General features: G+C 39.3%; 3 protein-coding genes and 2 non-coding genes across 5 annotated transcripts; all 5 read right to left on the bottom strand.

Annotated features, from left to right (window-relative positions):
- Positions 1–931: 931 nt before the first annotated feature.
- Positions 932–8654, bottom strand: cct6a (chaperonin containing TCP1, subunit 6A (zeta 1)). The gene is made up of 13 exons (XM_022219837.2): positions 8410–8654; positions 7649–7712; positions 6976–7110; positions 6634–6807; positions 6415–6518; positions 6062–6332; positions 4963–5045; positions 3394–3490; positions 3148–3295; positions 2245–2378; positions 1585–1687; positions 1409–1481; positions 932–1320 (listed from the first exon to the last, which is right to left on the bottom strand). The coding sequence occupies exons 1-13, from the start codon at positions 8544–8546 to the stop codon at positions 1248–1250; spliced, it is 1596 nt and encodes a 531-aa protein (XP_022075529.1). The 5' UTR covers positions 8547–8654; the 3' UTR covers positions 932–1247.
- On the bottom strand, positions 2482–2617 carry LOC127530721 (small nucleolar RNA SNORA22). The gene has a single exon (XR_007937398.1). It is a non-coding gene; the product is annotated as a small nucleolar RNA SNORA22 (small nucleolar RNA).
- LOC127530720 (small nucleolar RNA SNORA22) lies at positions 5140–5276 on the bottom strand. The gene has a single exon (XR_007937397.1). It is a non-coding gene; the product is annotated as a small nucleolar RNA SNORA22 (small nucleolar RNA).
- Positions 8655–9914: 1260 nt separating the features above from the next.
- LOC110969697 (protein NipSnap homolog 2-like) lies at positions 9915–19359 on the bottom strand. The gene is made up of 10 exons (XM_051937176.1): positions 19176–19359; positions 16786–16913; positions 16646–16691; positions 16439–16533; positions 15116–15186; positions 13345–13485; positions 13206–13237; positions 12557–12651; positions 11705–11788; positions 9915–11254 (listed from the first exon to the last, which is right to left on the bottom strand). The coding sequence occupies exons 1-10, from the start codon at positions 19265–19267 to the stop codon at positions 11190–11192; spliced, it is 849 nt and encodes a 282-aa protein (XP_051793136.1). The 5' UTR covers positions 19268–19359; the 3' UTR covers positions 9915–11189.
- A 739-nt stretch (positions 19360–20098) lies between these two features.
- On the bottom strand, positions 20099–22246 carry mrps17 (mitochondrial ribosomal protein S17). The gene is made up of 3 exons (XM_022222479.2): positions 22145–22246; positions 21629–21770; positions 20099–20731 (listed from the first exon to the last, which is right to left on the bottom strand). Exons 2-3 carry the CDS (start codon positions 21749–21751, stop codon positions 20414–20416), a joined length of 441 nt encoding a protein of 146 aa, XP_022078171.1. The 5' UTR covers positions 21752–21770; positions 22145–22246; the 3' UTR covers positions 20099–20413.
- Between the last annotated feature and the right edge of the window lie 823 nt (positions 22247–23069).

Raw genomic sequence — 23069 nt, 5'->3', positions numbered from 1 at the left:
ATTTGTAATAAAGCTGGCTCCTCACATATTCAATAGAAGAGGAAAGAAAAAACATGTTCTGATGCACAAAGTGCATTTTTATTTATTCTCTAACCTTTGATTAGAGATCAGTGATATATTAGATTATTTTAACATTTATTGAAATAAGCCATTGTCAGAAGTGTAAAGCAAAAAAAACCCTCAAGCTTGTGGAACTGTTAAAACTCATAAGTATCCAAAAATGTGACCCTAAATATTCAGTTTCTTGTAAAAAGCCAGAAATGCTGAAAACTCACTGGTTAAAACAATGTGTGGCATTTTAAAAGACTTGCTCCATCTTCCATTGTGTAAAAATCTTCATGATGAAAGTAACTGAAGTAATCAAATAATGGCAGAAAGTACAAGATCTCCTCCTGATATGTAGAGTTGGAGAATAAAGTAGCTTAAAACAGAATTGCTTTAGCAAAGTACAGGTTCCTCTATAGTTTCTTTCCACCATTTATTTTGAGATTTTGAGTTTTAGACAGACGAGTGGGTTCATGAGTTTGTGCAATGTTCACTGGTGAAATATTCAAATAAAATACTTATGTATTAGGTATTTAAAAAGACAATGGATTTTTTTTCCCTTACCGACTCATTGTGTGAAGACTTCATTTTAATATTCGCTGGGAATAAGTTTAGCACCTCCAGCTTTTATCAGTGCATATTACATGAGCCTGTTTGTGTAAAATCCTCAGATACCAGTTTGTGCTTTTTAGAGTCGAATAAAGTACAATATTTCCCTGTGGGACACCAGAAAATTGAACCACCTTCATGTAAATGTACTTAAACTACATTCTACCGCAGTTTGTACTTTACTGTAAGTACAGCTTCATTTTCAAGTATTTAAAATGGAAAGGGCACCCAGCTGAATTTCATGAATCCATTCCCTCTTCAAAGAAAAACAACCAAATCTTTTCAAGAGCCGAGAAAACCTTTAATGGATAGAAACAAAACTGAGTGGCAGAGGTCAGTGCTTTGAACAAAATCTCATAAATAAACCAATCATTTTGGAGGGAGGCGTTGACAAATCCATGAAAAAGAATCCATGACTAGCATAACAATGATTTGTGACAGACGCTGTGATGGATGCCGAGGATGTTTGCAGCGGACTGTCCATCAGACTGGGGTGCTTCAGAGTGCCGGGAGCAGGAACACGTTGACTGAACCGTCAGGTAAACAACTATCCCTGTGAGCATGGTAACAGCTGCAGCTTCTTGATGCGACCTTTAACCTTTCAGAGAAGACATTCCAGCTCGCATGATCTCGTCCACCAACAGGATGTTGCTGGCGATCACCGTGCTGTGAAAAAAACACAGAGCGATGTTTAGAGGCCGATGAGGACGAATCAAAATACTCCACTGGTCTCGTATAGTTTGAATAATCTCACCATGAATGGAGAAGCTGCTTCTTGACGCTGTAATTATCCCAAACACCAGCTTCTCCTGCCACCATCGGTTCCCCTGAAAAACAAAAAACGAGCATGAGATTCTGTCATTTCATTGCCGTTTTGGCCGTAAACCTTCGCTGAAGAGACTAAAGTTCTCAGCACTTTAGAATTCTGACCTGTGCTGAGGTCGACTCCGACGAGCTGACCAGACTCTTTGTACTCCGTCTGCAGCTTCAGCAGGGTCTCTTGTGGATCATAACCAGAGTTCTGGGCCAAAACCTGCAAAGAAAGACACAGAAAATGAATTAGTTTTACAAATTTTCCCATCTAATGAATACCTTCTGCAGGAGGACAACAAATAATATTGAATTTTTGTTAGAAATTAGAATGATGTCAAGATTAAATGCTCTTTATGATTTCAAACTACTGTACAAGTGTCTGACTGTGAACTCATACAACCCAATGTACTCAGTAAATTTCCATGAATAACTTTGACCATGAAAATATAGCAAGTTGGTTTTGCCAGCTGGCTGCTCAGAAGCTGATCATACCGCTGTGAAACAAACGTCCTGTAACTCCTGGTAATGTAACTTGTTTCTGTGAATGTATAAAAGCTAAACTGTTCCTTTATATTGTCAGTCATTGCCCAAACTATGAATGTTTTATTTGAACAAAGTTGATTCCTTGTGCTAGTAAAACATTCACTTTGACTTGAGAGATGACTGAGTATTAATTTGGAGAAGCCAGGAGTCCACTGAAGTGTTTTCCTCACAGTTTTCTACGGGCATAAGGACACCAAACACTAAAAGCCTGGGAGCAGCGTAAAAATCCCTCACCTTGGGGATGACGAGGAGAGCATCTGCAAACGCCTGGACTCCCAGCTGGGCTCTGCCTTTCACGTTGGGCTTGTGTTTCACCAGAGCGTCTGCCACAGCGACCTCGAATGCACCTGCACCGGACACAACGCTTCCTGAAGAGACAAAAAGAAAAACTCAATTCGACTGCCTCGCCTCAGGGAGGAAATAACAGCAGGTTTACAACAAAACGAATTACTGTCTCCAAGAAACACGGGAGAATGTTCTGATCAACTGAATACATGTAGGAGAGACAAAACTCTTCTAATGCAGAGGAAAAGATCAGAGTTAGTGTAGCACAGACATTATAGGCCAGAGAGAGCCACGTTAGCATCTCTGGGTGTTCGCTGTGCAAAGAGAGAAACTGCATTATACCTAAAATACATAAACTGACCAAAATGTCAGTTACCAGTTCTATTACGTTACCTGAGAAAAGATGAGTCGAGTAAAGAGAAAGTGGCCTCAAATGCATTTGTAGGTAAGCACAGATAATAAAAGACTGAGTGCATTCAAAGATCTTTTCTCTGGACTGTACACATAATATTTGGATAGTCAATTCTAAAAGAGCTTCAGAGCCACTTTAAACTGTAAAACCAACATACAGATGATAATTATGTTAAGATAACAGTAAATTTACAACTTTAAAAACTGATCTTTTTCATGAATGATAAAACGTTGTCAAGCTGACTGCAGTAAGAGGAAAAATAAAACCATAATGTCGATACTATTGAGAACTCCAAATGGGATTTAAATTAATAACACTGTTGGAAAAACAAAACAACGCTTGACTTTTGACCAAATCGCTTTTCAAGCCCGTTCCAGTAAATGGTTCTACTGAAGTGATTTAAACAGACGACCACAGCACGTCCACTCAAAGCATCTTACCATCTTCAATAGCGTTCTTGACTGCCCGCAGACCATCCCTTACTGCGTCTTTGATCTGTGTGAGGGTGTGTTTGTTGGGTCCCTTCACCAGCAGGGTCACTGAGCGAGGGTTTCCACACTTCTCAATGAACGTGTATTTCTCTTCTCCCTGCAAACAGCATCAGAGAAAATTACAAATCCTGCCTGAACATAAACTTTTCAGGTTTAAAAGACGAAGAAATAGCCAGAAGAACACCAGCTACTCACCAGTGTGTGTTCATAAACCAGCCCAGCCTGTCCTAAACACTCCAGTGTGAGGTCATCAACTGAATTCATGGCGATGCCACCGCAAGCGAGAGTCAGCCTGCCAAAGGAACAACAAACCGAGCATAATTCAGCTTCCTCATTTGATTAATGACTTAATTGAAAAAACAACACATAGCTGAGTGTCTGTTTCCTGATTCCACATTATATAACCGAGGTCTACTGAAAGTACCACACCTATGGCTCTTTGACAGTGAATTTATCAAAAGCGATAATGAAGTTTGAGCACTGAAACGCTGAGATGAGTGCACAGTGGTCTCGCCAACTCTTACGGAAGTGTGCCATCCAGAGGTACGAAGTTTCCTTGTTGTTGTGTAACATGCATCCTGTGCTCGTCACTAAACACCAATTTATTCTTTCTGAAAATGTCTGACATAAAATTAACCTTCTACTGAAATCTGCTGGTTTCCTCTGAAGCTTCTGCAGACGTCCATTACAGCCCAACATGTGTGACTGTCCACCCTGCCAGCATGTCGACTGTCGCATGTGCAACGAAGACAAACGTTGCTCAAAATAAATGACGGTACAAGGAGATTCTTGGTCATCCAAACTTTTAGAGTTCATTATTCAAAGAGTTGTAAATAAAGCGGTCGCTGCCACACTTTAGAGAAGCTTTGATTTGAACCTGATCACAAACACAGTAGGAAGTTCTAGATTCAGTACACGTCTGAAAAATCCACTGATACGAGTATCTCTGTAAGTAGAACCGCCCTGTTTGATTTAATATGTTTGATATGAGAGGCATTGTGAACATATTAAGAACAGAAAGCAAGCACTGAACATCAGACTGCACACATGGACAAGGAAAGTATCAACTAATGTTACAGCTGGAAGGATAAAGAGTGTGACCAGGCTGAAGGGTGCCCCCTGGTGGCTTAGCAGGAGATATATGCTAATGACAATGAGAGCTGTGCAGGTAGTCACAGTTCTGAAGGTAATGAGTCTAGGGCTGCAACTAATGACGCGTCGACTAATCGTCTGAGCACGATACGTCATCAAAAGTGGAAGTGAGCGCGCAATAACAGAAATCACCACCCGACCGAAGCGCGGAACACGGACGGACATCGGCACTGCATCGTGCATATATTACGTATGCACGAAGCAGCACGGACATCCGCGATCTATCGTAAACACGGATGTCAGCGTTTACTATACAGCTGTATCTAAACGCGGACATCCGCCCTGCACCGTGCATACGTAATACATGCACGATGCACCGCCGATGTCCGTCCGTGTTCCGTGCTCCGGTTGGACGCTGATTTCTGTTGCATTGCGCGCTCACCCTCCGTTTTTGATGACGTATCGTGCTCAAACGATTAGTTGACGTGCCGTTAGTTGCAGCCCTAAATGAGTCAGTCGTTCATAACAAGCTTGTTTTGTAAAATTTCCCCATTTACACTATTTCAGACATCGAAGTAAATTCTGCACAGGCATCCACAGTAAAAAACTAACATCTCAATATAAATGAAGCCCAATTCTACCTGTAACATGGAAAATATACTCATTTCTTACCTCTCCATGTTCCTCCTCTTTGCCCTGCGCAGAGCAACAATGCCTTCCTTGGCGAGGGCGTCCAGGGAAAATGGGTCGATACCCTACAGCATTCAGAGAAAAAAACAAAGAGAAAAAGTTAATTTATGATCACCAAATCTGGAAATAATTCACTTATGTCGCTTTTAGTTACGTAAAGATTATTCTGATCCGCTGAATACATGTAGGGGAGGAACAAGCTCTCCTAATGCAGAGGTACAGATCAGAGTTACTGTAGCACAGTTAGAAAAGACCAGGGAGAGCCACGGTAGCATCCTTGGGTGTTCACTGTGCACATAACAGAAGCAGTTCAGCTTTTATTTTAACATAAAATGGTGTGTTATAAGGCTGGACCGGGATATCCAAACATCCGAATATTTGGATTGTAAAGTAAATATAAAGTAAAATACTAGATTGTTCATTGTTCTTTTTTATTTTCTCTTATTTTTGTAATATTTTGTCTTGTTTTTGTCTGACTTTTGTCGTTTCTCATGTTTGTCATTTTGTTTCTTGTTTTTGTCATTTTGTGTTTTGCGCATTATTTGTCGCATTGTTTCACGTTTTTGTCATTTTTTGTCTCATTTGTCCGTTTTTTTGTTTCTGTGATATTTTGTCACTCTTTTGTGTCGTTAGTCAAATTTTTTTGTCATTTTGTTTCTTGCTTTGGACGTTTGCGTCTCATTTTTGTAATATTTTGTCCTTTTTAAAGTAAAATATCATATTGTTCAGTTCCAGACACCCATGACTAAAGGTTTTGTGCCTTTATAGACACTGATCTGTAAGTTGTTATGTGTAAATGATGAACTGAGGCATAATGTTGTTAAAGTTGAATTTCTTTTTCTTAAAAAATTTCAGGTTCTTCATAATGTTTTGTAAAAAGATAATTCCTTAAATTTGAATACTTTCAGAATGTTTTTTACACAAAAACAAAGGAAACATTTGGAGTTGTGGGTATTTATAGGTTATTATTATGCTGTGATTTTACTGGTCCGGCCCACTAGAGACCAAATCAGGGTGAATGTGGCCTTGAACTAGAATGAGTTTGACACCCCTGCTCTACAGCATTACTCCTCTTTCATACCTTCTGGTTAATGACGACAAATCCCTTTTCCCCGTTGGGACAAACTTTGTTCTTCAGGGCGATGATCTTTTGCACTCGGTCCTCGATGAACTTCCTCTCTGCAGCCACAAGCTTCTCCCTCTCCTCGGCACTCTTGTAGAAGAAGCCAGAGTTGACCTCCGTCTTTTCGTACTCCAAAGAGACGTTGCACGTCAGCACGTAGGCGTCCTCCACCCTCTTCTTCATGTCTGGGTGTCGGGCGCCGTGGTCCAGCACCAAACCTCTGATCAGTCTGAGGAAGAAAGACGCAGCGTTTTAGATTTCACCATGAAGAGACAAAGAACCTTCTGTTCGGCATCTGTATTAAGACTCACTGTGTGTCGCAGTCGGTCTTGTGCTTCATCTCCATGATTTCCACCATGTACAGGTCGATGGGTTCGTTGGGTTTAGCGATGGCAAGGACAGCATCTACCACAGCCTGCAGACAATTTAAGGTTAAAGCGTCTATATTAAGAGTTCCTCGTTTGGGTTATGTGATGAATATAATCAGCCTCAGCTCTGCCTACGCCGAGCTCTGTTCTCCAAAGTCTCACCTCGGTGAGCAGGTCTGCCAGCTCTGTGTGGACCTTGGTCCTGAGGGAGGTACGTGCGACATTGATGAGAGTCTCTCTGTCCATTTCCCGAGTCACTTTGACATCCTCCAGAACAGCCAAGGCTTTCTCTTTCGCTGCCTCAAAGCCCTCAGCGATGATTCGTGGATGAAGACCCTGCAGAACAGAATCAAAAGGAAGTTATAGACAGAGATCACTTCCATTTAGGAGCAAATTGAGCTGCAAAATTCCAAACTAATCCATCGCATGAATATAATGTCCCCCCATGAACAGTGCTGATGTACAGGCCTGTGATTTTTGCACTCTGAAGGGTTTGTGTTTTACCTCCGACACGTAGAGGTCAGCCTGTTTCAGCAGTTCACCGATGATGAGGACGTTGGAGGTGGTTCCATCTCCTGTGATGTCATCCTGCGCCGTGGCGACCTTAGCAATCAGTGAAGCTGTCGGGTGTTGGATTTGCTGCAAGAAAAACAGGTTGACAAGGAGATTAAAAACACAGCAGCAATAAAAAATAAATAAGATCATCACAGTGACCGCTGGGTTGCACTACTTTCACTACCAATTAACATGGAGAATATTTTATTGACAAGTAAGTTAATTTTTTGATCAACGTGTCAAAAAACAATCATGAAAAAATTATGCCAAACACAATTTAAAACTATTTTTTCTCCAATCATATTACAATTTAATCATCTCTTCTGAGCACATAGGACAATTGTCAAGTGCTGCATGAGCTCCAAAACATAACCAGACATGGGCAGACCGACATGCAGCTCTAAAGTATTGCAGTTTCATTCCCAGTATTTCCATTAAGTTATTTAATTACAGATATAACAGACTATTGCTGCCATTTTTTGACATTAAAACAGGCTTGGGTCGCATCCACATACATCAGGGGTGTGGTCACTCTCATTGTCACCAAAAAAGGTACAACAATCAGAGCAAAACAGTTCATAGACAGAATAAACGTCTCATCGAACAGCTCTAACTTCCTTACCATCTCATGTAACAAGACGTTTCCATCTTTGGTCAGCTTTATGTCTCCGGCTCCAGACACCAGCCTGCGGGTCCAAACAGCCACAGAAGGGTTAATGTTGACTGGGCACAGAAAAAAGCTGCTTCACTACAACCTAAAGCCGGCTTCGGCTTGTGTACAGTTTGTCCACAATGAGCAACGGAAAGTGGCAGTTTTTAGCCCATCACAGCTTGTTCATTAACGACAGTGTGCAGTTTGTTCACCAACTGACATGTAGAGATTATAAGCGTTAGCTTTTATCTGCATGACTCCTTTAATTATCCGGCTGGTTTGTCGCTAAGCAGCAACTAACATTAACATGTTAGCAGTAATCATGTATGTCAGTCGCTAAGTAGTCCCACTAGTTAACGTTAGAGCAAAGTTAACTTCTTGATTCAGACTTGTGCGACGTCAACGTGAGCTAGCATAAGCCGCTAGCCGCCTGATGCTAACATGCTAATGTTAGCTCGGCGGTTGTCAGACGGATGATGACGATGACTGGGCAGGGCAACGTGCGCCGGGAAAATCCGCTAAGCAGGGGAAGGCCTCGGGTGAATAAACTGTGGTATAGTTTAGTACTCTGTAAAAACAAACGGGGGATTTTAAATTTTAAGCACACGGACTCTTGTGGTGACAAACTGCGATCTGCGCCGACACTCTGCCGGCGAATTACGGCTAATGTTAGCCACTTAGCAAAGTTAGCATAGCACGCGTGCTGCACAAAGGGCTCCGGCGGCACTCACATCTTCATGGTCCCTTTCGGTCCCAGGTTGCTCCGCAGCACGTCCTGCAGCCCCCGGGCGGCACTGATATTGACCGCCAGGGCGGCCTGGGCCCTGGCCACCTCTGCTTTTGGGTTCAGCGCTTTTACGGCAGCCATGGCGAAGCAGCACAACCAGCGAAGTAACAGTAGAAAGTCTCGCCGGCAGGGAGTCCGCTCTGCTCGGGCTCGGACGCTCTCGAAAGGAGAGTCGCTTTCCAGAAGGCTCCAACACGTGTTCTGCTGATGCCTTCAGGGAACCAGTCGAGGCTCGGACATTCCGCTTCTCCAAACTGCTCCTTCGCAGTAATACAAAACAGTTGTGATTTTGCACCCTCTCATAGAGATATATGGGCTTTAGAGTGACTCAGCTTCCTCAAAAGAGACGTGAAAGCAGCATCAGTGTTGATGTAAATTCAAGGTGAGAAACACTACAGTGAGTAGCAATGTTCGATGGCCTTTTTGAATAGCAAAATACAAACATATTAAAAAGGAACTATCATCAAAATATTAAATCGCTCCTCTGAACTCAAGTAGCTTTTTTAAATCAAAGAAATGTGTGCATACTTAAATTTCCTTTTTTCTTTTCTGATATATTTTGTAGTCAATTCCTCCCATTGTATTTCATTAAAAAGATAGAAAAAATAAATACTGACAAATTCCATCATTACAGGCAATGTTAGCCTGAGTCACAAGCAAACATAAAACACATAAAACACATCCCAAATATATAATAATTAGACAAAACTGTGTTGCACTGAGAAGTGTTTTGAATCCAAAAATTAAATTATATAAAATATAGTTTGACTTCTTTTTTAAAAAGTGCTTGTTAGTGATGGTGATTGTTGTTTTTCTGATTCTGAGATGTTGTTGTAGTGTTCTTTCTGGTCTCCTCTCCTCTTTTACTCTTGGTTTTATGTTTCTGTTTGAATTTCACTTAAACTTGTTTTCTCCTTTTAGCGTTAAGAAATGCATTCCATTTATTATCAGAAGACTCAGAGGACGGTGATATAAAAACATTTCTCACTACTGCATTTAGAACATCCATAGAGAGCAGTTAAGATATGTGAATAATTTCCTGAGGGACAGAAAAAAAAACACAGATCTGGGGTTCTCTCCTCAGATACCCAGGTCTAAGGGGTTGTGAGATTTCCGACATACCATGAAGGCAGCGTCAGTCACACCTAAAACGACGCACCTACCGGTCAAGTCGCGTCACTTCTCAGTGTCTGATATGGAAATAGATCAGTTCAATGTTTTTTTTTTATTCCTATACTGTTTCAACTCAGGAACACTTTATAAAGAGTTGTGTTTGCACTCCTGGATTTCTACCTCTTTCTTTACTGTGAGTGATAGTTCCTACAAATGTAATAAAGCAGGTTTCAGCTAAATTTATTTTACTCCTGGGTGACACCTGCAAAACAAAAAACCCCGAACATAGAACAGAGTGAAAGCTAAAGTCGTTATCTGATAAAAGGAGTCCAAGACTTTCTTTCTGTTTTCATCAGAAGTTTAATTAAATATGTACAACTAATCTTAAAGCACTGCATTTTACAATTACCACACTGAGATGTCACTCCCCTCTTGTCCACTTATTAAAGCGACAGACAGTTTTAGAAGACCCCACGCATTTACAGACACAGGAGTGACCACATCTCTGGCTCGGTCAATAAACCCGCTACGTTTATCTACAATCTGACCGTTTAAAAAACACATTAATCTCAGTTAGAGCACACAATCACCCGGCTGACAGTAACTGGTTGATACAGGGACAGGCCAAACCAGACGGTGTACAGCAGTTTGAAATGTAAATACTGATTAGAAAATGTTTCTGATTGCAGTACAACTAATCATTTTAATCATCTTGTCCTCCTCTTCACAGCTGAGAGTCAGAAGTGTCATGATGTTAGAATCAGAGGTTGGTTTAATAGAGACAAATGTGTTCTGAATCAGTTTCTAGCTTCTGCTCTGTGATCATTTGAGTGCATCTTCATAACAGAGTTATGAACTTCTTTACAGTCTGTACTATCAGCTGACTGGATCAAAGCCATGTAAACATAAAACATTATCTGGAGTGGACACATGACGGACTTCTAATCCAAGTTGGAGTCTGATTATGGCACCAAATCACAAGCTCTAAAATTATCTTTACTGTCAATTACAGAACACAGATTTGTAAACCGCACGTTTCTCTGTGAAACCAACCATCACCTGCAACATTTCATATTTAAAGATCCTTATCCACTTCTTACTGACTTCTGGGTGCAGCATTTTTTGTCGTGAATTACAGAGGCAGTTACTTTTGTCTAATCTGAAGTCTAGTGCAACAAATATTGGTCACTATTTTTTCTTAATTTAAGACATTTTTTGCTGGTTTTGTGACCAGCACTCAAACACTGAGAACACTAGTTTCATAAATTTATCATGAGAAAAGAAAATAAGACAAGAAATTTAAAATCTGACCCTTTAAATGACAGTCAGTGAAGAGGAGGACGAGCCAAATTATAAACCGTCTACACACACGGATCAGTAACACGATAACTGCTGTAACAGGGGCAGTTTGGTGAAAATCATTTTGACCTCATTATCTGAAAAAGAGCCCACGCAGAAAAGTGGAGAAAAGAAACAAAGAAAGGAAACAAAAACAGAAAGGTGTTTTATGTTAGGCCGACATCCCTGGCAGTGCACACTCTGAAGGTTGTAACACTACAGATCAGTGTAATAGATGCAGCGGCTGCTGAGTCTTTCTCTCCATGTCTGCCGTTACTTCAAGGGCGAAGTCTTCATGGGAATCATTATTCTAGACTCCATGTGTTGAATAAGAGGGACTGTGGAGGAGTCACAAACAACAGATTTCAGGAACGTACACTGTAGTAACCCAGACAAACAACTTAATGTCTATTAAATTAGTTGATATTTTGTGAGTATGAGTTACCTTATCAAAAGCAGAAGTGAGTGCGCTGAGCAACAGAAATAACCATCCAGGTGAAACACTGAATGTCTGCACTATATCGTAAAAGTGGATGTCTGTCCGTGTTCAGCGCTCCGCTCGGACAGGTATTTCTGTTGCAAAGTGCGCTCTCTTCTGCTTTTGGTGACTTAATGTGCTTAGAGGATTCATCGATAGTTACAACCCTAAAATGTATTAAAATGACAGCAAATTAAGATCACATCACCAACATGGCACAAACCCACTTGCAAATGATGCTTAATAATGTTGTCCAGAGCTGTCAGAAAGGTACAAAAAAGAAGAGATTAGAAAGGAAACTAAAACTTACCTGTGTAATAAACAACCTCATCCCAGCCTTCACGCTGCCAGGCTGCATTTCTGGTGTCTTCTCTGGACTGCAGATCTTTGTAAGCTGAAATTAACACAAGAGTTAATTTAAATGGTTAACACTCAAATCCACACATTGTACCTAAAGGATCACCTCTATGAGCTAAAAGCGCGTTTCCTGAAGTCACACTGATACTTGGTGGTTGACGGCTGCACTACAGGTTTCACAGGAGTGAATGGTTTTAAGTTTAAACTGTGGATCCTGTGATTTAGCCTTAACCATAAGAATGGAGTCAATGTGGAATTTGATGTTGAATAGAAGACTAAAGCAGATTTTTACAATACAAAAACAAAGCAAGGCAAGTCTGACATTTAGGCAAATTTATCAGTCGTTACTAACATAGATGTTACAACAAATATGTAAAGTATTGATACAGAATGTGCACAAATCTGGAACACTTGTGTTGTTCTCCCAGTTAGTGTAAGCCCACCTTCAAATATCAACCAAATCTTCCTGAACACACTAAATAAGACACTACTGAGGAATGCATGCATTAAATAGTTCAACAGCAAAATAACATGTTGACTTTGAGGGACAGGAGACGACACAAAATCCCCTAAACTTGATACTGTGTGGGCGCAAATGTTCAGAATATTTGATGAAGCGGGCCATAATGGTCAGATATCAAGTGGGTGCACGATTTGAAGAAAAAAAAAACAACAAAAAACAGTCACTGGCAAACTGAAATACATTACATTTGATGCATTTATAAATGTACTTCACACTCTAAAGGTTACCTTATGTATGTATTTTTCTCTACAATTATCAGGACAGCTCATTTATCTTGCTCACCCCATAAGTGGTGAACAGTGTAGAGGTTTCCAATCTGAGAGAAAAAGCCTCCCACAGCCTCATGGTTCTGCTGGCGAATCTCGATGGCACGAGCCCTGCAAAGCACCGAAGATCACACATGAAGGGAACAAACAGCTCATTATCACCAGGTTGGACCAATTAAACCCCCAGCGAAGAAATTTAACCAAACCAGCAATCACCAATGTCTAAATAATTTCTTTCAGGTCAGAACATCACATTTTCAGGATTGTTTTAATCCTCCCAGCAGGTTTGGTTTTTATCACATTAACGGGCAGATTTCCCAGCTACAATCAGTTTAATCAGAAACATACTTATATTAAATGCAGGGCAAACAGGTCATTTATGCTTGAAATTGATAATTAAGGTGTGTTATATCTGGTCATGCTTAGGAGTCATGCATTGATTGTGTTGCCAGAAAGTACCGTTCACTCATATTCACCTGCAACAATCTGGAAAACCAATAAAATAGTCGTGAGGATATTTTATAAAAGGCACATCATAATGGTAAGTCTGCAGTTAGCACAAAATAGAAACTTTGTGAGCTTCTCAGGCTAATTTAAAAATAAATCCTGTGTGCTGACTTTTTATTCTACATGTTAAAATCAAACAGAAAGAAGTTATGCCTCACCAGTAGTTTCCCCACTCAATCATCGTTCCTGGCTGGAAAAGGAAAGTGAAGATGGACAGTCGGTTATCCGACTGTTCACTAAAGCAACAACAAAACATGTATATACACAACAGGAGGAAGCTGGTGAAACTTCAGTTACCCTGAGCTGGTATGATCGGAGTTCATAGATGTTGGGTCCTGGACGAGGGACGGGTTCGTTCCAGAAACTGAACTCGCGCAGCAGCTGGTTCCTGCGAGACAGCAGCATCTTTCCTCTCTCATTCCTGTAGTCCATAAACACCTACAGCAACGACAAAGCAAAGGAACGAAGCACTCAGTAAACACGGCTTCAGCCAGCAACTCCATGGCAAAATACATCTGTAAAATATTTAATCACGACAATAAAGTCAGCTAGACTGTTGTCAGAACACAAAACCACGTCTTCTGATGAGAAGGTATAATAACAGCTGCAGAGACATTTAAGAGTGCACAAATCTGTTTTGGGTGATCAGCATCCAGTCACAAAACACAAAAATCAACTTGTGCCAATTAAAGCACATGAATACATTCTTCTAAGATGTAAAGTAATTTGACTTAGTATATGGTTATTGTCTGAAACTTATGAGATGGTGTGCAACTTGAAAATGAAAAGTTCATGTTGTTTGAAAAACATTTTATGTCTGAAATCTGTCAGTGTTTGTGATCAGTAACGGCTGCATTTTACATTTTAAATGCTACTCTATGAGTGACGTCAATATGGTCAAGGAGCTTAAGATAGATTTAAAGTGGCAATCTTGAAGATTTCAGCTCTTGTTCTCTTTGGTGATCAGCAGGTGTATTTTTGAACTTGACTTTCTAGCGATCCAAACAGTGTCACACATGAAAGCCAAAAGAGGACAAAACCTTATGCCCACTTTACACAAGTGAGTTAGAAAAAAAAAAGAGTCTGTGGTATGAGCTCCATCTACATGGATTATGTTCACTGTGTCATTTCTTACTTCAGAACAGTGTTACTTTTTTAGCTGTCGGTTAAAAAATAACGCTCCTCTATGAGCTCCATCTCTAGCAGAAAAACAACTGCTGGCTGATGAAACAGGTAATTAACTGCACATGACTCATAATTTAGTCCTGGAATGTTGCCACAAACAACCACTTTGTGCAAATGCAAGGACTTTCAAATATATTCAGCAGTGAGTCACAGGCTGAGTCACCATCGTGTTACCTCATTGGACAATAAAAAGGGCTTCAAAGTCCCCTTTCATTCATTGATTAGAACCCTAAAACCTCCTCTCTGTGTCTCAGTTACACATTTTAGTTTGTCTTATTAAAATATTCTCCTCAAAATGGCTCATATGTAATTCTGCACCCCTACATCTTCCAGAATATGCAGGTCTATGAAGCTTCAACCACTTTTTCATCCACCGCTTCACCGCTAGCTGCAGCTCAAGCACACCAGCTCACCTAAGACTCTGATAAAACTGCTGTGGTGTTCACCAGAGGCTGTCTTTAACAGACATGTTATGAATCTTTGAAAGTCTTCAAGATTGCCAGTACAAATAAATTTGCAATTTACAAACACTGTAGTAATATTTATTCTGAATTATGTTATTTTTCTCATTTTGCAATAAGTTTGTTGAATCCTTTAAACTTGAAAAAGGAAAAACAAAGAATTACTCATTAATTTAGACAGGATCAGTTGCCTTATGTCTACTTACCTTACTTACAGCACATAACTAACTTTTTGTGAAGCTCTAAAGATATCTTCATTAAAATTACAATCACAACAAAGAGCTGGAGGATCACAGATAAAGATGGTGAAACACATGGATGGAGGAAAGGTCTGTGGATCTAACTTGAGGGGTGCGCTGCCAGGAACGGCGGCCTGCAGTCACCAACTGCCAGCAAACAGATCTAATCCGAGCACCCGTTACCTTATTCTGCCTGAGTTTGTTCATGACTTCGGTGAGAGCCGGGTATCCTCCCCGATATCTCCACAGGTGAACTAGAATAGAAGGAGCAGAAGAGCCAAAAATAATGCAGCTCTCGAACAGACCTTGCAGTGTTCTTCCTTCACATTAGCATCTGTAGTTAATTTTGTCTCGACACCACCTGTGATGTGGAGATCCAGTCTATAGGCCATGAATCTCTGGTCAACATGACAGGAAATTACATCATGTTACCGCTACAATTACATCTCATAAAATGTGAGAACGTGCTGCAGGGAAAACACATAAAAGACCGCTAGAACATGTTTATACGCTTCGTGTTTTAGGGAAATGAGAGACAACTTCCTTTTCAAGAAGCTGAAAAGCCTTTACTCTGTCAATACAATCTATAAATGTTTCTATTAAACCTGAGTATCATAAATTCCACCACAGTGCAGACAAACACATTGAATCCAGTGATCAAATTTAAAACTAAATACACAAAACATCTACAAAAAAAACGATAATTTATAATAGTTACACCAAAAGAGCACCCTGGGTTTAGATTCTCTTTCCTAACATCACTGCACTGTGACATTAGAGACAGCTGAGGAATGACAAATGTCACCACAAGGACAAGATGGACAGCAGCCAGGAGAAGTGCAATGCAGCCACGGCTATAATTAGCTAAAATAGAAAAACTGTGAAAGTGCTGGTTTGGTTCACTGAGGAGGAGACTAACTGGAGTGCTGTCAGGACATTTCTGTCTTTATATCCTTGGAGTCAAGCATGAGATAACAAGAGATACACAGTTTGTAAAATGCTGCACGCTTCATGCTATTCTGAATCTGCAGCAACAAACTTAAAGGACATGCATCCATCGATTCAGTTGAGTTCAACTTTAAAGCTTAAAAAAAAAGGTACACGTTACAATATTATATTTGTGGTTATTCATTTAGCTGAATAAATTGTGCTGAATTTATTTACAAAAAAACGTCAGAAAACTGTGAAAAATATTTGTCAGCATGTCCTTAAAGCCAAAGGTAAATTTAAAAACTGAAGCCAAAAATGTTATTCAATTACACATAGAACACAAAAGCAAAGAATCCCAACATTTGAGAAGCTATAACTGTTGTAATCACTGACAACATAAATCATAGTTGTCAATTTAACTTTGTAATAAAATCCTCTTGTGTGTCTTGCATTTGTCAGTGAAATAATGTTTGCAATAAAGGGCATTTAGTTTGATTTAACAAGACATTCATCATTCAGCTGTGGGCAATTCAAATGCAGGTTTACAAAGTGTTGTAGATTGCTGCATCCTCTTACCTGCCTGGTCCTGCTCTCCATACCAGGTGTTCCAGGTTCCCACGAGCTCACAAGGGTATTCAGAGTCGGCGTGAATCGAAGGCAAGACGTCCTCACTAAGGAAACACAAACAAATGTACGGAAATGCAAAATATCTGCACGGTTTACAAATTAAACGCTTTCACAAGGTATCTGAATGAAGTCAATTAAGGAAGAAGAATTTCTTACCAAAGTCCATTGTAAGCATCAAGGCACTCTGGCTTGACATTGTGAACTGCAAGAAACAAACACGAGCAGAAAACAAATCATTTAACAGATTTATTCCCGATCAGGACCATCTTTATATAGGAAATCTCATCGGCACATACACTGGATTTTGTACAGATTGTTGTCCTCTTTCTTGGCGAGCAGATGAGAGTGAGCATCTTTTCTCGGGTCGACCTTCCTAACAAAGAGAGATTTGAACCAGCTGTCTTCCCTGAATGCTGAGAGGCTCCTGTGGGAGAAACAAAACACAAAAGTTAGACACAACCGGTATTTCTTCTGCTACACAATGCAGCAATTAAACACCAACAGAAAAGCTGTCCAACTGTGTTTGCTACTTTACAGCCTTGAGTGCACTTTATGGTTTTGCACCCGCTGTGTAATGTTTTCCTGCCTTTAGGTCTCCAGGTGAACGTGTTTTTATTGCATTCCTTCTTCTTTCAATAATGTTGAATCTTTTCTATTATTTTCCTTTGTATGAATGCTAGCTTTGTGGACGTCACTGAACGTTATTCAAAATGCTTTAAAGGCAAAAAAAGTCGTAAAAATCTAATTAAAAAGTACAGACAAGTTAAATAAAGTGCACAGAGATGAACAGAATAATTAAAATTAAAAGAGGCAAAAGTGACAAAAAAGGCATGTAAGAGATAAAGTGAACAATAAAATAGAAAAGAAATTAATTAAAATAAAGTGAATAAAAGTGCTGAAAAGTTAAATAAAAGTACAGAAAGTTTAGAGCCGACTTTATAAAAACAGCCATTAATTAAAATCAATGGAGAAAAGAACAGTCTTCAGCTTATTGTTAAAAGTAGCTGCATTTGGGGCAAATCTAAGTTCCAGAAGGAGCTGATTCAAGCAGTTCGCAGCATAATGGCTAAACACTATTTCACTTTGTTTGGTCTGAACTCTGGAGGACACTAACTGACCAGTCAATACAGAACTTAAGAGAACTTCCAGGCTTGTTTTCTGCAAAGATATTCTGTATATACTTTGGTCCCAAAACTAATAAATGGCTAACTGATATATTAGCGTATATGACTGCAGACAGAAAACAAGAAAATTAAGTATAGAAATTTTAAATATCTGTGCCTCCATGATGACCTAAGTTTATTAATTTACAGACAAAAGCCCTTCTTGTAATTCTTGTATATTAAAGGGATCATTATCAAAAAGATGTATGCTGTGCGTTTGTGTTGGACAGAGTCCATTGGCTCATCTACAATACCCTTCAAAAGTTTGAGGTCACTTAGAAATGTCCTTAGTTTTAAAAGAGAAGTAGTTTTTTCAATGAAGATAACACTAAATTAATCAGAAATACAGTCTTGACAATGTTAATGTGGTAAATGACTATTCTAGCTAGAAATGGCCGATTTTTAATGGAATATCTACATAAAGGTACAGATGAGCATTTCCAGCAACCATCACTCCTGTGTTCTAATTACAGAATTTGTGAGTTTTCATGGAAAACATGAAACAGTCTGGGTGGCCCCAAACTTTTGAACAGTAGTGTATATACAGTTTTAAACCTTTCAAATGTCCTTATCAATATCAGCCTCAAAAGTCTAGCACTGATCACAAAATACTGTTGCACCTGTAATTGTTATGCCTTTAATGCACAGTACAGAATTCACCTGCCATGACATGTGCTTGCCTCCTTCATTAGACTCAGGTCAGTGGCATTGCACATGTTGAAACTGTTAACTTGTAAATGATGGTGGCAGCAAACTTTGAGGAAATCCTTTAAGACCACCTCAGTCCTGCAGCTCAGAGGCCAGCAGCAGAGAGGCTATAAGCTGAACATACTGCACATAACCACAGGATTAGTCTGCATGAATTTCTAAGCAACCTTGCCACATGCACAGCATTTAGTTTTTATGAACTTCATTTTAAAGTGTCAACAACCACAGTTTTGTGTATCAGGAAGCAGTCCACCTCTGATAGTTTTTGTTAACGCAAACACTGAAACACACTGCATTAGCTAGATGCAGCTCAGTTTTATACACATTTCTGCATTTAAAGGACAGTTATACCTACAGTGCAGCTTCATCCAAGACACACACAGTTGCAACAGCGAGGAAACTTAATCATTCACTTATTAGAGCAAGTTGCGCTGTGCAGCAATTCATTGCGTGTTGACCTTGAAGTTGAAGTGGGACCGACAGAAACTCAGTTGTGATTTTGTGTTATTTGATCATATTGCGGCTTAAAGTGTACAAAGTAAACAAGGACAGTTGGGAGCACAAGTTGCTTCACAACTCCGTGATTCTGCAGGGTAAAAAATAGCGGAAAGTGAGCAAGTTTGGAGCTAAAAGGCTAATGCTAGCTACGTTGCACAGATGTAAACGTAGCCAACGTCAATACGTTAGCGTTCACTTTAGCATTAGCTTAGCTAGCATCCTGTAGTTTGTCATTGGTGTGAGCCGAGCTGGAGCTAAACACGGTAAAGTAGCATTTAAACGTCCGCACCGTTAAACGCCTGTTGTAAAACTCTAACCTTAACGTGACGGTGACCGGGCCGTTCGTCTGGAGTCCAGTAGTCGTCCGTTTAAGGCCTTTGCCGACTCTTTGAAGGACTCGGGTCGCCATGTTTCCCTGAAAGCTGTTGTCAGTTGGAGGTTGTTTGACTGCAGCCGCAGTCCGGGCTGTTACCGGAGGAGCTGACGTTAACCCCCCGGTTAACTTTATGGACCGGAATCACTTTGCGTCGTGGAAACACACACACCTGATAACAGCAGCTTATAAAGTATTGACATAACGTTTATTATCCACCTGCTCACTGAAGTAAAGTTCACTCTTGTTGCTGTTTTAATCTGATTTATGGACTTTTAACAACACCTCTGATTTAAACAGCTCTGTAATTTCTCTCCTTAGACTTTACATCTTAAACTAAAACACTGATCTGAATAGTGTCACATTTTCATGATGTGCACTTTATCCTGCAAACATGCACATTTTAAACAATGGGGAAAAAATAGGTCCCCTGCCAGCAAATAAATCAGAATTAAACCTTACTGCAATGAAACTTTTTTTTTTTGCATAAGCATCATGGACTGAGAGGTGGTTACATTTTGATATGACTTCTCATTCAAACAGCTGACTAAAAAGACCATAAACCATGCTTTGTCTAAAAAATATAACCACATGTAAATCCATTTAGGCCATTTGAGCCATGTGTTTACACATATTTATAATACACATGTGAAAATGTATATTCATATAAGCTAAAGATAACGAATGGTTAATAATCAGACAGCTGAAGTTATACTATGTGTGATCTATTCCAGACAGCTCAGGACACAAGATGAGTGAAACATAGAAGGCATGAGGTTTAGCTGTAAATAACATGCAGCTCCTGAATGAGTGGAGAATCAGGCGATGATACACAGGTAGGAAGTATGACACTCACTGGGTAGAGAATCTTATTTAAGTTTCTGCATTCTGCAACCAGTTCATTTTATTTGTACTCTCTGTACAGTGTGTTTGAGACAACATAAAATAACTCAGTGAATGTGGTAGTCTGAAAAACTCTCCACCAGTGTTTCCATTGTCGTTTTATTATAAATTCCTCCAAAATATGCCTTGATTTTAATCTACCCGAGCAGGCAGCAAGGAAATTTCACGTAGGCTCTCCACATATATGCTGTATAATACAATTACTGGATTATAAACTTACATCTACATTAACAGAGTGACACTGAAGCTAGCATTACCGCATGAGAGAACAGTTTGCGATCATGAAGATGGAGTCTCTGCAGGTGGTGATTCGGCTTCACTGCTGGCAGCAGAGATGTTGAGCTCCTGCAGTTTTTCTGATAACGTCGTCTCTTCTTTAAGTGGAAGGTCACTCAAAGACTCCATAAAATCAATTCCTGCAACATTCTTTCCTGTCAGTGGGTCGACCACCCGACCGACTTTATACACTATTTCAGCCAGTTCATGCTTCACGTGTTTGGATTTGGGCTCAGGCAGAGCCTTGAGGAGGACGATGTCTCCCACAGTGCACTGCTGCAAAGCATCATGGGCAAAGTAGGTTTTCCTGTTGTTGTAGTACTGCAGGGAAGGAAAGAGAATAAACTAATTTTAAAAGACAGTAACTATACACCAAAACAACATAGATCTAAAAATACGTAGGATTTAGCTGTCCACAATAAAGTTAATTGTGTTCTCATGTAGACTTAATTACTGTAAACTATTTGTTACTATGTTGTTGGGTACTTGTAATTTTTGTGCAAGATTATTTTCAGTGATCAACAACAGATTAGTTTGACTATTGATCATTTAACGAAAAACAGCAAACATATATTACAAGTTACCACAGCACAGTACTGTACTCCGTCCTACAAGCCAAAAGAAACGTTAACCCAGTGGATTCAATTTAAATAAAACGGTGATGAGCAAAAAGTAAAGTAAAATAATTGTTCACATCTGTGTATCTTTATATGTAATAAGTGTTAAAAAGCGAAAATATCTGCAACGTGTTGTCAAGTGTTGTCTCTTCAAGAAAAAAATGACAGGAAACTATGGTGGTAATAATCTTTTGCAGTAACTGTAGGCAGTGGTTGCTGTTAGAAACCTGAAGCAATAAGAAATATCTTCTAGACATACAGTCTCTCATCTTGTGTTACAGCAGCATTGACACACCAAATTATCTGGCATAAGAAACATAATTTTATTTCTAAAAGTAAGACAATGAAAAAAAAAGGAAGCTCTGTCACTTGTTAAAATTGCATCACACTTGGAATACTCCAAATGCATTTTTACCAGAAAGGTGCCAGGCTTTTAACCACAACCAAGAAATATGATCATACCACTCCTGTTTCAGCCTCTACACACTGGCTCCCAGTGTGTTTTAGGATATCACTCAGCTCTCCCGGCTACACGTTTTTTTAAATTATTATTTTAGAAAAGCATGTACTACTATGCACACTGAATGATCAAGAGACTCGCCTTGAGCAGGTAAGGGTCCAACACCAGCCTTGTGACTCTCACTTTGGCAGTTTTCTGCATTTTGGTCCCTATTACTCTGCCGATGATCCATTTGGCATGGACTGATGCATGCTTAACAGACATGCTGCAAAGTTTTACAGACCTGTAATAAAGAAGACCAAATGAAATCATATTTTACTTTACGTTTTAGTGAAATGTGATACGTTCAGTGACAGTTAGCTCCAGCATTACTAGAGAAACTCTTTAAATCTTTGCGTTGATGATTACATAATGTAAACCAAAGACCTTTTCATTATAACAATTATTAACGTTACCGTCGTAAACGTTTTTCATTTTAAAAGGAAGATTACATAAGGAAACAAAACAGGGGTAATACAGTTAGCTTAGAAGCAGCTAACGTTAGCTTTAACTTCACAATTTAATTCGTACAAAAGTAGGAATGACAAGATCCAGTGACTTCATTTGACATTACCAGAGAATAACAGTGAAGATATGAAGCGAAACATTGTAACTTACAGAAACTAGCGCAATGTTAAAGAAGTAGAAGGTCAAAAATTCCTCAGAAACAGGACTCCTCCATGCTGCTCCAACCGGCTTGTTTTGATGGCGTCACTACGGGTAGCAAGGAGGATAAAAAGCGGAGCAGCGTACTTACAGTTTGATGCACAAGGCAAATTTTATTTTTACAAGCCAACATTTCTCCTGTTGAATTTATACCTAGTCTACAGTATTTTTGTTTTAATGTAATGATTCTTATCCCATCTCATTTAATTGATGTATAATTATTGTTTTCAGTTTCAATATTAAATATGCACAAAATATTTATATCATTCCCAGTGAAAGAACATGTTTTTAACAGTCAATGAAGACATCGATTAAAAACAAAACAAATAAAAATATGAGGAACTGTTCTGTCTTCCTTTTTAATGAACTGAGTGCTTTCTTTTTAATTAAATTGATTGTATTATCAATTTTAGAGTTTAAAATGTGTTTTTTTCTTGTTATTTTTATGTAATAGTACTCAGTTTTGCATGTTAGTTGTTGGTGCATTGTGCATACTTGACTGTATTATTGTTTTACATTACCTGTTTTGTATTATTTGCTTCTTGGTTGTTATTTTTTGTTTTGCCAAAGTTAAAGTCTGACTTCTTTAAAACCACAATTAGATATTTTTTCCTATTTATTTGACTGTAAAATGATGACTATATTTGAAAACATCTCCTGACTAGATGTGTTGCAAAACATCAAGATATCATTATAACACACCTTTTTAAAGTTGGGGTTCCCCTACGAGGTGTCACTACAGCAACAGAAGATTTGCTTACTTCTGCCTACAAGCTGGATTCTTCTGTACAGTTAATGGTTTGCATAAAATAGTGTTGTTCGTTCTTCTACAGAAAAGAATGGAGTCCAAAGCTGAACAATTCTGATGTGACTCATA

Source organism: Acanthochromis polyacanthus, chromosome 17 (assembly GCF_021347895.1).
Source record: "Acanthochromis polyacanthus isolate Apoly-LR-REF ecotype Palm Island chromosome 17, KAUST_Apoly_ChrSc, whole genome shotgun sequence".
In the NCBI taxonomy this organism is placed as follows: domain Eukaryota; kingdom Metazoa; phylum Chordata; class Actinopteri; family Pomacentridae; genus Acanthochromis; species Acanthochromis polyacanthus.
The sequence above is the reverse complement of the archived record's forward strand: the minus strand, read 5'-3'. Positions and strand labels throughout refer to the sequence as shown.

Coding starts and splice junctions, on each gene's coding strand:
- cct6a (XM_022219837.2), bottom strand. CDS start 8,546: ATGGCTGCCGTAAAAGCGCTGAACCCAAAAGCAGAGGTGGCCAGGGCC. Junction 6,808..6,975: donor CTGACCTCTACGTGTCGGAG/GTAAAACACAAA, acceptor TCTGTTCTGCAG/GGTCTTCATCCACGAATCAT. Junction 1,482..1,584: donor CGGAGTCGACCTCAGCACAG/GTCAGAATTCTA, acceptor TTTGTTTTTCAG/GGGAACCGATGGTGGCAGGA.
- mrps17 (XM_022222479.2), bottom strand. CDS start 21,751: ATGTCTGTTAAGCATGCATCAGTCCATGCCAAATGGATCATCGGCAGA. Junction 20,732..21,628: donor TGGACCCTTACCTGCTCAAG/GCGAGTCTCTTG, acceptor CCTTCCCTGCAG/TACTACAACAACAGGAAAAC.
- LOC110969697 (XM_051937176.1), bottom strand. CDS start 19,267: ATGGCGACCCGAGTCCTTCAAAGAGTCGGCAAAGGCCTTAAACGGACG. Junction 15,187..16,438: donor TGGAGAGCAGGACCAGGCAG/GTAAGAGGATGC, acceptor CTTCTATTCTAG/TTCACCTGTGGAGATATCGG. Junction 11,789..12,556: donor CACTGTTCACCACTTATGGG/GTGAGCAAGATA, acceptor TGTTAATTTCAG/CTTACAAAGATCTGCAGTCC.